At 43.5% G+C, this 16456-nt stretch overlaps 1 protein-coding gene across 1 annotated transcript; it reads right to left on the bottom strand.

Annotated features, from left to right (window-relative positions):
• Positions 1-922: 922 nt before the first annotated feature.
• LOC146968689 (uncharacterized) lies at positions 923-14484 on the bottom strand. Its single transcript, XM_085759303.1, has 4 exons — positions 14286-14484; positions 13923-14183; positions 13767-13793; positions 923-1563 (listed from the first exon to the last, which is right to left on the bottom strand). The coding sequence occupies exons 1-4, from the start codon at positions 14482-14484 to the stop codon at positions 923-925; spliced, it is 1128 nt and encodes a 375-aa protein (XP_085615429.1).
• Between the last annotated feature and the right edge of the window lie 1972 nt (positions 14485-16456).

Below are 16456 nucleotides of genomic sequence, written 5' to 3'. Positions count from 1 at the left end.
GTCCTGACTGCTGCTGAGAGAGAGAGAGAGCAGCATCAGAGACAGCTAGTGCGGCTAGCAGCTCTCCTACTCTGCTGCACGTAGCTTCACCTGAGCTCCGTCATTGGCTGGAGAGAAAACACAGACTCTCTCGCTCTCCACCCAGAAACATCCACGTGCATAACAAAACAAAGCAAAATACCAAAATACAGGCAGGGGGAGGGGGCGCTGCAGACACAGTCACCACCACACAGGACTAGAAGCCCATAGGTGATGATAAAAGACAAAGATTTCATTTGTTTAAGTCTAACGTTTATTTTTATTGCTTTCCAAACAAAAAACAATAGATGTTTCCACCAAGTACAACTATACCAGAAAGAGATGTTTTTTACAGAATCTGCTACACTTTGATAAAAAAAAAAAAATGAACATTTGTGTTGTGTTGGAATGAGCTGTTACAGTTCAGCCCAACCAACAACTCTGCAGCCTCACTTACTGCGGTTATTTATTTGTAATACTAATTTCATGAACAATCAATTTCTTACATATCAAAATCATAGACTTTAACAAAAATATTTATATAAAAATATTTTACATATGAAATTCATTTTCACTGTGTTGTGATGAGCTGTCACAGTTCAATAACTGCAGCCTCACACACAATGCTGCTGCCTTCAGTAACAGTCCTGAGTTTACATACACTCATACGTCTCTTCTTGCCAGAAACATCAGAGAATTGACGGCCACAAAAACTTCAACTGTACGTTTACTCTCCTTCATGGATTCTTGTGAACACGTAAAGATCTTCATGTTGACAAAATGTCTCATCACAAAACTGCAACTAAATGATTTAAGGTGTCTTAACTCTTACCTGCCTTACATGTACTCCATGTACACACTACAAGAAAATGGTTTAACTTCTGTATGGACTTTAATGTGCTGCTCAAGATAACAACTGAAGTTTCCCTCCTTTATGGGATTTCATGTGTGTTGCCAAATTCTCCAGCTCCATAAATGTTTCCCCACAAACACTGCAACCAAATGGCTTCTCTTTTGAATGTACTCTTGTGTGAAACAAAAGTGTTGTCTTCTGTGTAAATCCATTCCCACAAATAGCACAACTGAATGGTTTCTCCTGTGTGTGGAGTCTCAAATGCACACTCAAACTCCCTGAATGTCTAAAATGTTTCCCACAGGTAGCACAGTCAAATGGTTTCTCTCCTGTATGGACTCTCATGTGGTCTTTAAGATGAGCTCTTCGACTAAATGTTTTACCACAGGTAGCACAGTCAAATGGTTTCTCCTCTGTATGGAGTCTCATGTGGTCTTTAAGCTGAGCTCTTCGACTAAATGTTTTACCACAGGTAGCACACTCAAATGGTTTCTCTCCTGTATGGATCCTCATGTGGAGTTTAAGAGTACCTCTTTGATTAAATGTTTTACCACAGGTAGCACAGTCAAATGGTTTCTCTCCTGTATGGATCCTCATGTGTCTCTTCAGATCAAAGGGTGCATTAAAAGTTTTCCCACACTCTGAGCAGCGGTGAGACTTCTTACAGTGAGACTTCTTACCAGTGTCACATTCTCCATCACTTCCATGAACAGCTTCACTGTTCAAACCTGACTCAGGTGCTCTGGTTTCTCTCCAGTCATCACTGTATTCAGTCTCACAGGACGACTCTGAGACCTCATAATCTGTATCTGGTTGAAGATCTTCAGGTTGATCTGAGTTCCTGGCTGGTTCAGATCCTCCACAGTCGTCTCCATCGGCCTCCATCTGTTCAGCTGAGCTGCTTGATGGAGGCTCAGCCTCAGTTTGTCTTTGATGAGGTTGTAGGGACTGAGGTTTCTCCTCCTCATCCTCACTCTTCACATGGACAGAAGTGAGGGGAAACTCTGGAGTGGTCGATAGTTCCTCATTTTCTTCTTTAATATGTAGATTCTCTGGGTTCTCCTGATCCAGACTAGAGGTCAACTCAGGAGGATCCTCTGCTTCAATCTTCAACAGGTGCTGATCACCTGCAGAAACAATGAAACACATCATGAACAACAGTGTCTTCATACTGTCACTCATATAACTGGTGTCTCTATGAACCCCATGATCACCTCCATTAGTGTTAACAAAAGTCAAAACAGGAACATAATTGTACCAGAGACATTGCGTTGCATCGCGGCCGTTCCCAGTGTCGCTTCTGGTGTTTGTTTGTTGTTGTTGTTTTTTTTTGGGGGGGGGGTTTCGTTGTTTTTTGACAAACAGCCGTGTGTCAAAAAACAAAAAACAAAGAAAATACCATTGTTACAATTTTGTAGAACATGTTTGTGTCCAACATGTCCTGTTGTAAGGTTACCAGTGGTTAAATCCTGAATTGCAATACGGTACTCCAATAATGTACGACTATAAATATTCCTAAACTTTAAAGCAGAAGTAAGTGATATATTTGTGTTAATATAAGTCTTAAATAGTTATATCTTCCGACAGCAATCACTTACATAGAGTGTTTGGACTGAAACACGGGTCTGTCAGTCCCTCTGCTCTGCTCTGAGCCGAAGAGAAAACATTTATCGTATCCTACAGTTTTTATCCAATGAGGAGAGAGAACGGCATGCAGGGCTGTTTGTGCAGCCAAGGAACGCCGTGAATGTGGCGACGTAGGGACGAGGACTGTTATGGTGCGTTCAAGGAAACTCGTATTTTTCCGACCGTGAAGTGGTACCAGTTCGATCTGGTACGAGTTCACGGGTCAGAAGTTACGAGTGGCCGTTATAGTGACTTTCACCGGTAAAACAGGTCGGAAAAACACGAGTGGGTTGCCAGAAACGCTACAAAGTCGTAAGTTGTGACTTGAAGCTGTAATTTACGATTTCAAAAGCCTGCCTGGAACGCAGCATTAGCGAAAACGACCGGACCACTTACTTCTGCTTTAAGTTTGTGTGTGATGAAGACACGATTCAACATCTGAACCTAAAGCACAGGTGTTTTACATCTTCAAATTAATCACAGAGCAACAGAACGCGGGGAAAATAACCTTTAATCTGTTGGTTTTGGCGATGGCTCCAAAAACAGGACTATGGGAATAAATTCAAGATAAATTCAAATAAAAAAAGGTACTACTTGCTAGTCGATGATAATAGCTAAGTCAATTTACAGAGTCAGTCGCCTCAACTAAAAGACCTTCTTAGATTTTGTAACTCCCTGTTGTACAATTGTTGATAGCCACATAAAAGTTAGAAGATAAATGTAGTACAACGTGTCCTCTTTCTCTACAAACCACAACTTTGAGGTGAAATGATCTAAAACTGAATCACCAACCGGTTTTGTTGAGGACGACTCGAGACTGCAGGAGAACATCCAGCAGGTTCCTCTGCCGCTCGATCTCCTGTCTGAAGCCCGAAGCCCGAAGCCTCCGCCTCGTATCTATGGAGGTTATTTTCTATCATAAATCAAGAGCATATTATGTTGATTTGAGAGCATTACTTTTTGATTTGACGTTCAGAAAACTCTGCTCTCATATTCAAATTTACTCTGCTCGCGCTCAAACTATGTGCTCGATGTTTAAACCTGTGCTCTCGGATTCAAAGTTGCCCTGCTCGTGCTCAAACTTTGCTTTCGCATTCAAGTTTGCCCTGCTCGTGCTCAAACTGTGTGCTCGCACTTGGTCACAGCTGCCTGCGCAGAGTGTTTCCTCTTGCGCGGAGGAAAGTCCTGCTCTCGGATCTCTGCTCTGCTCACGGAGTTTCTGTCAACTGTCAACCAATAGAAGACCGGCTACTGTTGACCAATCAGATCATCCCTACTTCTATGCTTCTTTGTGGGTGCGTTCACTGTAATTCAAGGAGCGTCACATACGGGCGGGCACTCTTTCTACCGGGTTTATCTATTTCCGCCCCACAGGCTGTTAAATGTGGCGGCTCCCTTTATGTTTTGACAACTTTTGGAATAAAATATCAGTTAATTAATACACGAGCGCCCGTGCTTTTCATTACAATAGGTAGCTATATAAACATAAACTAGCAGTAGTAGCGGATGGGTGCCTTATGTATGTTTTTTTTTTTTATCCACGTTCATCGGTATATATGTTTTATAGTCTAAATGCCAAGAGTCACTTGTAAGTGCTGTGATGGAACAGTGGTTAAGGCAGATGACAGTAGCTCTTTTTGTTGATCATGGGACCGCTGGTTCGAATCCCGGCCCTGCCGGCACCCTCATGTTATGCTATTTGATTTTTATGATTTTTTTTTTCATTGAAACGCTTAACAAGAGATGGTGGGTATGCCAAATATGCCATGATGATAATAGTAATAATCAGTGCTTTCCCAAGAAGAAAGAGACTGAGTGAGCGGGGAGACAGTCACCATGGCCGACCGAAGTACTCAAGTAAGTTTATTGTTTCATGTTGCCAGATACCTACTATATTGTACCTCTTTCATCTTTTTACAGTCTATGCTTCCATATCGTTTCAATATAGGCTACAATTTGTAGTGTCAGGGAAGCTAATGCTAAGCCTAATGTGGCCATGCATAAATCAGCCTCGCTTTCAAAACACACACTTGCGTTGCACTGATCCAAAGTAGTGCGCCCCCTGGCTTTGACCCCCGGGTGTCACGCACCAAAATTATTATCATCATGGCATATTTTTTTAATTTTCATTTCATCATGTTTTTAATCACGCATGGTAACCCACCATCTCTTGTTAAGCGTTTCAATGAAAAAAAAAAAATCAATAGCATAACATGAGGGTGCCTGCAGGGCCGGGATTCGAACCAGCGGTCCCATGATCAACAAAAAGAGCTACTGTCATCTGCCTTAACCACTGTTCCATCACAGCACTTACAAGTGACTCTTGGCATTTAGACTATAAAACATATATACCGATGAACGTGGATAAAAAAAAAAAACATACATAAGGCACCCATCCGCTACTACTGCTAGTTTATGTTTATATAGCTACCTATTGTAATGAAAAGCACGGGCGCTTGTGTATTAATTAACTGATATTTTATTCCAAAAGTTGTTAAAACATAAAGGGAGCCGCCACATTTAACAGCCTGTGGGGCAGAAATAGATAAACCCGGTAGAAAGAGTGCCCGCCCGTATGTGACGCTCCTTGAATTACAGTGAACGCACCCACAAAGAAGCATAGAAGTAGGGATGATCTGATTGGTCAACAGTAGCCGGTCTTCTATTGGTTGACAGTTGACAGAAACTCCGTGAGCAGAGCAGAGATCCGAGAGCAGGACTTTCCTCCGCGCAAGAGGAAACACTCTGCGCAGGCAGCTGTGACCAAGTGCGAGCACACAGTTTGAGCACGAGCAGGGCAAACTTGAATGCGAAAGCAAAGTTTGAGCACGAGCAGGGCAACTTTGAATCCGAGAGCACAGGTTTAAACATCGAGCACATAGTTTGAGCGCGAGCAGAGTAAATTTGAATATGAGAGCAGAGTTTTCTGAACGTCAAATCAAAAAGTAATGCTCTCAAATCAACATAATATGCTCTTGATTTATGATAGAAAATAACCTCCATACGTATCCGGCTACGACTCTGTCCACGGCCGCTAAGATTTCCTGGGAGGCGGCGGCGAGTCTCTCGGTAACAAATCCTCTCAGAAACTCCACCTCAGACATTTTACTCAAACTCTTTGTTGTTCCTGCCTAGGAAACCCAAACCGTTTCCCGCTGCTCGACTCTCTTCCGGGTTGGGCACGTCACGTCGGCAACCGAAGGGACGCCCACCAAACCGTCACTTCCGGTCAGAGCTGTGTTTTAGAGGGAGTAAGATCAACTGTTCATCGAGGAGTGGCTTTTTTTTTTTTTTTTTTACATCAAGTCATATTAGTCACTTTATTTTTGGCATCTTGACATTTTAAACAAGCAGGTTAGGCCTAGCCTGGTCGCGCCCACACTATTACGTCACGCCTCGCAAAATAAGCGCTGCTGACACTAGTCTGGCCAACCGTGCATGCAACTGGATTTCTTTCTCCCGAATTTTCGGGAACTCCACACTCTTTTTCGAGAGCCAATCAACGTCGAGCCTCTCCAACGGCTCTGGGTAGAGGCGTGTTCAAGTAAGTGACGCAGTAGAGCAGCCAAACCGTCTTTGGAGCAGCGACCGGAACCTCATTGTAATTGGTTTAAGCTTCGACACCGCCTATTCTGGCTTCGACCAATAGCAGACTGAGGCATTTGAGGGGGGCGGGTAAACCAGGTTTGAAGGATGCGCTTTGAGAAATGGATTCTCTTAACGTCTTGGCCAGACCTAATGCTGAGTATCAACATTAGAAAGTCGTGCCAACCAGGCTAGGTTAGGCCACCTTTCATTCATAATTGATTTTCATTACAACTAAAGCAGATATCAGCTTCACGGCCGTTTCGGCTAATGCTGCGTTCAAGGCAGGCTTTTGAAACCGTAAGTTACAGCTTCAAGTCACAACTACGACTTGGTAGCGTTCCAGGTAACCCGTAGCTCGTGTTTTTACCGTCCTGTTGTCTGTGAAAGTTCCCTATAACGGCCACTCGTAACTTCCGACCCGTGAACTCGTACCAGATCGAACTGGTATGACTTCACAGGAAGGAAAAACACAAAGTACGAGTTTCTTTGAACGCACCATGAGTTAGCAGCCCCCGCCCTTGTCAGGCATCAATTGGTCCTCGTGCTACGTCACCACATTCACGCGCATCCCTTGGCTGCACCAAAGACGGTTTATAAACCAAGACCTTTCATGACGAGTCAGCTTCCTGTATGCATGTCACGTGGGCTTCTGCACGGCCACGCCCCTTTAGAGAGACCAGAGGCAGTTTGGAGTGTATTGATTCCTATAGAGCTCCGGACCCCACGTGACCTCCAGCGTTCGAGCGGCCATTTTGGCAGGAAACTGACCAGCTCCGAAGCATTGACTGTAAGCGCCGAAGCCGTCTGAGTTCACATGATCTCACTTTAATTCCAACACATTGGACTTAATATAAAAAAAACTAAATGGATTAAATATTACCGACCCTTATAATGCCCCCGGGGTGCTTTTCAAAAATATTTTCGCCGAACAGGACGTCCTAGACCTGCAGTATCTGGACACAGCTACCTGATCAACTACTCTACAAGCATACAAAAGCCGGCTTTATGCTCTTTGTGCTCCACAAAATGACACAAGCAGGAAAGACGGTGACAAAAAGAAAAGAAAGAGGCAAACACATATAAGCTGTGAGTCTCCTTCGCCTCCAGCCTTTCCAAGCTGACCCAGAGCCGGTCGCAGCGCACCGCCGCATCCGCCGCGGGCTGATCAGCACCGGGGAGAGCTCCCGGCCGGCACCCCGGTAGCACCCCGGACAGCTACGAGCTAACGTTAGCCATGCTACACTGCATTAACTGGGATGATACGACACTTACCCTTCTAGTGAGGATACAGCAGGTTATGCTGGTAGATTCCACAGCTGGACGTTCATCACAAAGCCAGACTGTGTCCATGTGTAACCCTCCAGGCTTCTGTATGCTTTTAGAGCAGCGCTATGCAAAGTTGATCAGGTAGCCTAACTTAGCTGTGTCCGGATACTGCAGGTCTGGGACGTCCGCCGGCGGCCGGAGATACTTTTGAAAAGCACCCCAGGGGCATTATAAGGGTCGGTAATGTTATGATTGGATGTTATTACATGGTTGACCGCTAGGCGGCAGTACTGGTTAGTAGTCAGCTCACCGTACCATATAACGGAGTAGAGCAAGACTGCATGGAGCCACATGTATGTTGTTGAGAACGTGAGACATTAAACTAAGTTACTTGCTATCAACACGGCCTCATCCTTGGAACACGAACATGACATGGTACCAGGAGTAAACTCGAATGGGCGACATGGATTTAAAACCACCGGAAAGTTTGAAACTGACGGGGAATGTCGACGAGAACTGGCGCACCTTCAAATAGCGGTTTCACCTGTATGTCGCTGCTACGGGACTCGAGGCGAAGCCAGAAGCAAGAAAGGTAGCGCTGCTGCTAACGATAGCAGGGCCACAGGCCATAGAAGTATTTAACACGTTCGTGTTTGACAGTCCTGAAGATAATGAAAAGTTGGATGTAGTGCTTAGCAAGTTTGATACTCACTGTTCTCCGAAGAAGAACGAGACGTACGAGAGGTACGTGTTTCGGTCTCGTACACAGCTGCAGCATGAGCCCTTCGATAGCTTCCTGACGGACTTGCGGCTAAAGGCGCAGTCCTGCAACTTCGCGGCGCTGTCGGACTCCATGGTCCGGGACCAGATTGTCTACGGCGTGGAGGATAAAAAGGTCAGAGAGAGGCTACTACGGGAGATGGAGCTGACGCTGGCAGGAGCCATTAAGATCTGCCAGGCCAGTGAGCTGTCCCAGAGGCACGTGAGGACGTTCAGCGAGATGTCTGCAGTCGCCTCGGCGCAGAGCGACAGCGCGGCAGCGGTTGGAGCAGTGTCGTATCAGCGGAGACGACGCACACAGACCCGGCCTGCACAGCAGGAGGACGTGGTGATAAACTGCAAGCGCTGCGGCTCACAGCACAAGCCTAGACAGTGTCCAGCGTTTGGTAAGCAATGCTCCACTTGCCAAGGCAAGAATCATTTTGCTAAACAATGCTTCTCCAAACGGAAAGAGTGGAAAAAAAGAAAAAACTGTAAACTTAATAGACGAGCCTGATCTAAGTGACACGTTCTTTGTTGGAATGGTGAATTGTGAAAGTGAACAAATAAATAAGCCAGACAATGTAAATGATGTCACTACAGAAGATAAGTGGATAGCTCCTCTAATGATAAATGGGACTGTAGTCACCATGAGATTGGACACTGGTGCGAAAGCAAATCTCATAAGCATGTGTGATGTGAAGGCAATGAAAAATAAGCCACAAATAAAAAGAAAAGAATCTGGACTGAAAGACTACAATGGGCGGCCAATCAAATGTTTGGGCACATGCAGGTTGAATGTCACAGTTAAAGGAAAAGTGCACCACCTATCCTTCTTTGTTGTGAATGAGGGACGGGAATCACTTCTGGGTGACAGAGCCTGTGAAGAACTGGGGCTTGTGGAAAGAGTGTATCAACTGATATATACTCCAGGTAAACACCTAGTCGTTGCTGATGCCCTATCCAGAGCAACTACAGGCGACAGTGTGAGTGCAACAGACGAAGACATACAGTGTCACGTGAACATGGTGTCGGCTACACTGCCTGTGTCGGACACAAAGTCAAGACAAATAGCGGAGGCTACAGCAACGGATGCTGAGCTACAGCATGTCATGAAGAACATGGATGAGGGATGGCCAGCTGGTTCGTGTCCACAATTTTACCATGTCAGAGGTGAGCTTAGTACTGTGGATGGTCTGCTGTTGAAAAAGGGCAGGATTGTTATTCCACGGGCTTTGAGAATGGACATGTTGCACAGGATACATGAAGGCCATCTCGGCATCGAAAAGTGCAAAAGGAGGGCGAGAGACACGGTTTTCTGGCCCGGACTGAACAAAGACATTGAAACACTTATAAGTAAATGTGAAACATGCCAGAAACACAGGAACAAGCAGAGCAAAGAGCCTATGGTGGTAGCTGAGGTGCCAACAGCACCATGGCACAAAGTAGGAATGGACTTGTTTCATCTCAGAGGTAAAGACTATTTAGTGGTAATGGATTACTACTCAAACTTCCCTGAGATGGCGCTACTAGCAAGCTTAACGTCAACTTGTGTCATAACACATGCTAAATCTATCTTCGCCAGGCATGGCATCCCACACATCGTGGTGAGCGACAATGGCCCCTGCTTCAGCAGCAAAGAATGGCAGAAGTTTGCAGTGCAATATGATTTCAAGCATGTGACGTCAAGCCCACACTATGCACAGTCAAACGGGCAAGCTGAAAAAGGAGTTCACATTCTCAAGCAACTCCTAAAGAAAGCAGCTGACAGTGACTCGGATCCGTATCTGGCTTTATTGAGCTACAGAGCATCACCTCTTCAGTGCGGCCTATCACCAGCTGAACTGCTGATGAAGAGGAAGCTACGAACAACTTTGCCGAGTCATCAAAACGACAAATTAAAGCAAAAGAATCACTCAAAGATTGAACATAAGCTACGACAACAGAAAATGATGCAAAAGTCATTCTATGACAGAACAACCAAGCATCTCCCTCCACTGACTAACAACGACACAGTCAGGATTGAGGATGCTGATGGATGGAGTACAAAAGCAACTGTCCTGCAAGAAGTTGCTCCACGATCGTACACGGTGAAAACTGATGATGGACAACTCCTCAGACGCAATCGTCGCAGTCTGTTAAAGACTCCTCAAGGGACTGTTGGTGAGCTCAGTGTAACCTGTGGTGAATCTCAGGTAACTCCCACACCTGCTATGGACTGTAACACTGACTCTCACACACCTACTCCAAGCGAACCTGAGTTAAGAAGGTCCACAAGAGAAATCAGAAAGCCTGATAGACTGAACTTATAAACAAAGAAAATTCAATATGCATGTTAAAGATGTTGAACAAAATGTATATTGATTGATGTTGTGAATGTGTTCTAAATGGTCTAGTGTTGGCTTAGATATGAGTTATGCAATCTGATATAAACTGTTTATACTGCTTATATGTTGCAGAGTTATGCTGAATGTGAAATGGTTAAAATAACTGACACAGCTAATGTGATAATTCATGTTAATGCATTTTACCTTAGAAAAGGGGGGATGTTATGATTGGATGTTATTACATGGTTGACCGCTAGGCGGCAGTACTGGTTAGTAGTCAGCTCACCGTACCATATAACGGAGTAGAGCAAGACTGCATGGAGCCACATGTATGTTGTTGAGAACGTGAGACATTAAACTAAGTTACTTGCTGTCAACACGGCCTCATCCTTGGAACACGAACATGACAGGTAATATTTAATCTATTTAGTTTTTATATATATTAAGTCCAATGTGTTGGAATTAAAGTGAGATCATGTGAACAGACAGCTTAAAATCTTCCATTTTACTGCCAAAATGTTATGCAGCTGTTCTCCTGGTCCACCGATCCACGTCTGCCCTCCTCCCGCACTATCTACATGTACAGTCACATTGTTTACGTTACGTTGTGTGTTTTAATTAATCCTGTAACACACACAGTGTGATCGCAGTACCGACAGAGTGACAGGCAGACTCATTGTCAATGTGCAGAGGGATGAAATGACAGCTGTTACTCCCCACAGTGACTCCCGACACTTAAACCTAGTTGCTTCTATACTGAAAAACCCTGACATGTCAAGCTTTAGGGTGTGTTTGAGGACTAATGTATCCGTCTAACCCACAGTCTATGGTCTAACCATCATAACTATGACACCTGAAACGGTAAACACAGCTGATCGATCGAAAAAAATTACGCCGGAGTGAATTTTTTCTGTCACTGAAAACGGCTGGTTCTTGAACGTAACTCGGTCAAAGTAAGACGTATCCTCAATATGTTTTGCAGTTCTGTTAGGTCATACTACATGCTGACAAAGTTAGACATGTAAGACTTGTATGGGCTCGGAGAAAATCACTTTGTTACTCTCGTTCCGCACCCGGCTCTCCCCTGTATCTACTCTACGAAAATCTTCAGATTCCTGCCAAAATGGCGTCGCTGTCAGTTTCGGGGCTGCGTGACGTCAGCGTGACGTCAGCTCCCGGAGCTCTATGGGACAATTTAATGTGAACACCGATTATGATCGGGCCTTTCTCCCCACGGTCACTGAAGCAAATTTTGGACTCATTTTTCACAAGCCACATCTCTTCTGAACAGTTTGACACCAAAATGGTAATTTTCAGACGGAGAGATCCGGAGAAAATCCACTTTGTTCAAGACCTGTCTCTGTCTCTACGACACACTCTCGCGAGATTTGGCACAGATCTCCTAGGCAACGTCAAACAAACGGCCGCGAACTCCCGTGAAAATGATTTAAATTATTTTTGGCATGCTAAATATTACTGTTAGTAGTGTAAATATTTAATGTTATCATAAGAAAATATAAATATCTCACTTTCATCTACCTAAAAATTGTATAAATCCACACACACGTTCACAGACGAGGTGGGGTGACGGTTGGCCACGCCCACTTAGAGAGACAGGAAGTGTATACCATTTCATATCATTGGAGCAGCCGCTCATGGAGTATCTTTCCATTTATTGAATATCTTTGGCTGCACACACAGCCCTTCATGCCGTTCTCTCTCCTCATTGGATAACACTTGTATCCCACAAGGAAAATTTTCTCCTCGGGTTACAGCAGAGCAGAGTGACGGAGAGACTCGTGTTTAGGCTGAAATACTTCATGTAAGTGATTGCTGACGGAAAATAGGACTATTTAGGACTTATATTAACAAAAACATTCCACTGATATCTGCTTTAAATTTATAATAACACAAATAGATAAACATTTTCATTTAAAAACACACATATTTTTTTCTGAATTGTGCAGAGAGAGAGAGAGAGACATTAGAAATAGAAAAACTTTATTGTCCCGCCAAGGCAGGAAATTCATCTTTCATAAAAAGAACACAGTCGCTTGCCAGCAAGACTTATATAAGACAAAACAAGTCAACAATGACTACAGTAGGCTACATAGTTAAACCAAGTGTCAAGTAAACACCACAATGTAACATTTAAAGTGCAGACACTGAGTTTACACAGCATCATAACTTCCTCTTAGACCTTCACACTGACTTTGTCTTGTATTTCATTAATTTAATGGATACAAAGTAGTCGCCTGCTCCTGATTGGTTACAATCACTGAGTCGTAGCCAATAAATCAGCACTGAAAAGTTTATCTGTTCACGTTAGTTTGTTGACAGGTTGGTTGTTGTTGATACCTGCAACTTTTAAGGCGTTATTGACCAAAATCTAAGTTGGAAACCCCAAATAGATAACGAGGTTGAAACTGGCAAGGAGTATAGGTATAAAACAAGACGTATGTTGACTCAAAAAACACTATATAACATGCTCATATTACCATACCGGTCATACCGATCTGGGGAAACACCTACAAAACCAACTTCCAACCTATTTACATTGTGCAAAAAAGGGCCATAAGGATAGTAAACCATGCAGGATACAACCACCACACCAATAATCTGTTTATCAAATTGCGAGTAAGGTTTGCTGACTTAGTAAAAATTAAAACTACACAGATACTAAGCCAAGGATAATTTACTTTTTTGGTTTCATTTGTTAATTATTGGATACTTGCTTCTTTCAGTTACTGAATTGAATTAAAGGGTAGGCATTTATAAGCTGGATGGCTTCAGCCAACACTTTTTCTATCTATCTTTGAACTAGTCGAACTAAGGATTGTATTATATAAGGTTGACTGATTGTGATTGATGCTCGACTGGAAACAATTTGTGCACAAGATCGAATAAACAAACTACTACTACTGGTACTACAGCTGGTTCTCAGGTGAGAGCTACATAGAAACCACTGATATGTGGATTTATAATACAGTACAGAGAGGTGTTTCTGTTACTGAGCCTACTTCCACTGGGATACATGGAGTGGACAAAATAATAGAAACACCTGGAGCCACAGCTCAGATGTTTGAGGTGGTTTTTAGTCGCTCTCTTCACCAGAGACTGAAGAAGGGAGGACCCAGACCTCCCCTTCATTCTGACTCGTGTGTGTTGACTGACACAGAGTTTCATTTACATCGTCAGCAGGAGGTTGGTTTGACTTCTGCTCTGCCTGTCCCTTACATTTTTTTTTATAAAACCAATAAACAAAACCAGCAGCAAAAGCAGAAGCAATAAGACTTTCAATTCCTGCAGTTCTATGGTGTTTCCTTCACCTGGTCCTCCTGTCTCCTTCTCAACTCCTGTGGAGCAGAAGCAGATGATCAGAGATCAGGGATCAGCTGTCAGGTCTGTGATCAGTGAACATCAGAGCAGAGTCTGTGGTTCAAGCATCACATCAACAACCAGGAAGTAGCTGCACCAAGACTCACCTGAGACATCCAGGTAGACGGTCTTGATGGGTCTGGTGCAAGAGCTGTTGATACAACACTTGTAAAAACCTGTGTCGTTTGGATTCACGCTGTTGATCATCAGAGAGAGGGTGTTGTTGCTCAGGTGACGCTCCACATGCTCATTGACCGACGGATCTTCAAGGTCGTCTTTGTTCCACTGCACAGCATCAGATGAGACGTTTGTAGGAACATCACAGGTCAGAGTGACGTCGTCTCCAAGTCGAGCTGTGATGATCTGATCTGATGGAGAGAGAGAGAGATGGTAAAGTACAGAAGTCAATCAAAAACAACTTGTTTATATATTTCATGCTTATCTTAATTGAAGATTTCACCAAGACTCACCTGAAACTATCAGGTAGAAGGTCTTGTAGGGCCAGGTCCCATAGGAGGTGTCTGGGTTAGAGCCCATTGTCCCATTGGAAATGTGACACTCGTAATCTCCTGCATCGTTAATCGTCACATTATTGATGATCACAGACACGTTGTTGTTCTCCACCCGAAGCTCTACACGACCATGAAAAGATGGAAGCTCAAAGTCCATCACGCCAGAAGAGAACAAAACCGTCCTCCACACCAGTCTTGTTTACCGCCACAGCTCTGATTGGGCCGTTGGTGAAAACACCACAGGTCAGAGTGACGCTGTCTCCAGGACGAGCTGTGATAACCTCATCTGATGGAGAGAGAGAGAGTCTGAATTGACCCGTAGGGCGTTTAATTATCATCACACTTAACAGGTTTCGCTGTGTGACATTTTATTAAAGCCAATCTGGCATTTTCTAAGAGTTTCTTTTTTTCTTTTCTTTATTAGGATCCCCATTAGCACCTGCCACAGCATCGGCTATTCTTCCTGGGGTCCGACATACACACAACATACAAATAAACATTCACATCAACACATAAGAAACATACATTCACATATACACATAGAAAACACACATTTATACATGACACAACAAAAACAAACAACAAGGCTCCCTAATAATGAACAAACCACAGAAAAAAATCTGACAAGACATTTGACAGACAACACAGACGTCATAATTTCTCTGCTCAGATTCCATTCAGTACTTCAATACCTTAAGTACAACCGCAAAGTAAATAAAAAAATAAAATAAAATAAGATAACAACAAATGGATCATATAATAAGCATTGACTGTCTGAAGTAACTGTGACCATGCACTTCAACAACTCACACAAATACACTCCAAGAAAGAGGGTACAACCACAACTGTAGCGAGTCCTCTAATAACCTCAATATATTAAATCATATTTCATTAAATTCTAAGAGATACTGTTTTAACAGCAATTTAAACCGATCTTTGTTACTTTCATGAGCAATATGAACTGGTAGAGAGTTCCAGGCAACCATAGCTCTGTACAGAACTGTTCTCTGAATTATACCTGTTCTCACTCTCGGCAATATGAACCTCCCTTCTGATGTACTTCTTGTTCGATAACTATGTTGGGCAAAATGGGAGTGTAGTTTGTCATACAATAATTTTGGTACTTGTGTCACAAGTAGTGTGTATGTATAAGTTGGTAACGTGATTTAAATTAACGTTGTGTTTTAGACAACAAGACAATTAATAAGATCATACATAGTTGAATTTGGTGACAAGCAGTAGGCCTAATCAAAGGAAAGAAAAGTATAGGAATTCACTACACTACTACTACACTATTCACTACTTCCATTAGTTGTGTGAATAACTGGCCAGAGGCATTTTGAGAGGGACCCCGTGTAACCTCTTGAAATGTCCGTGTTAGGATGTGCCCCGCGCCTGTACAAAATCTATCCATTTCACACTTAATAAATGATCAAGAACAACTTACCAGAAAGTGAAGACACAGAACTGATCAGACTGAAGACCAACATGGAGCCGGTTAGAAGAAACATCCTCCACACAAACATAAATAACATTAATAACATTCATAGCATTAACGTTATTCTCTCAGTAATCAGACTCAGACTGAGCTCTGTTCACTTTACCTTTGGTAAAAAGTTTCCTCCGTTGGCAGGCACCGCCAAGCTCAACCAAAAATGAAAGTTCTTAAAGGATAATTGCCGTTTTTTACAATCTGGACCTTATTTGTAACATATAATAAGAGCACATAACACCACCCCACCCCCTGAGGCTTTGTCGGTGACGGTCGGGAATCGGTCCGCGGCTCCAACGCTTCACTCAGACTGTATTTCTTTTTCTTTGCGGTCCTAATTGCTGCTACTGAGAGAGAGAGAGAGCAGCATCAGAGACAGCTAGTGCGGCTAGCAGCTCTCCTACTCTGCTGCACGTAGCTTCACCTGAGCTCCGTCATTGGCTGGAGAGAAAACACAGACTCTCTCGCTCTCCACCCAGAAACATCCACGTGCATAACAAAACAAAGCAAAATACCAAAATACAGGCAGGGGGAGGGGGCGCTGCAGACACAGTCACCACCACACAGGACTAGAAGCCCATAGGTGATGATAAAAGACAAAGATTTCATTTGTTTAAGTCTAACGTTTATTTTTATT

Source organism: Trachurus japonicus, chromosome 18, assembly GCF_045865225.1.
Source record: "Trachurus japonicus isolate A0001 chromosome 18, Traja_1.0".
Classification (NCBI taxonomy): domain Eukaryota; kingdom Metazoa; phylum Chordata; class Actinopteri; order Carangiformes; family Carangidae; genus Trachurus; species Trachurus japonicus.
Note: the sequence above shows the minus strand (reverse complement) of the source record. Positions and strands in the feature narration are given on the sequence as shown.

Coding starts and splice junctions, on each gene's coding strand:
- LOC146968689 (XM_085759303.1), bottom strand. CDS start 14,484: ATGGACTTTGAGCTTCCATCTTTTCATGGTCGTGTAGAGCTTCGGGTG. Junction 14,184..14,285: donor CTTCTACCTGATAGTTTCAG/GTGAGTCTTGGT, acceptor TCTCTCCATCAG/ATCAGATCATCACAGCTCGA. Junction 1,564..13,766: donor GAAGGAGACAGGAGGACCAG/GTGAAGGAAACA, acceptor GAAGTGATGGAG/AATGTGACACTGGTAAGAAG.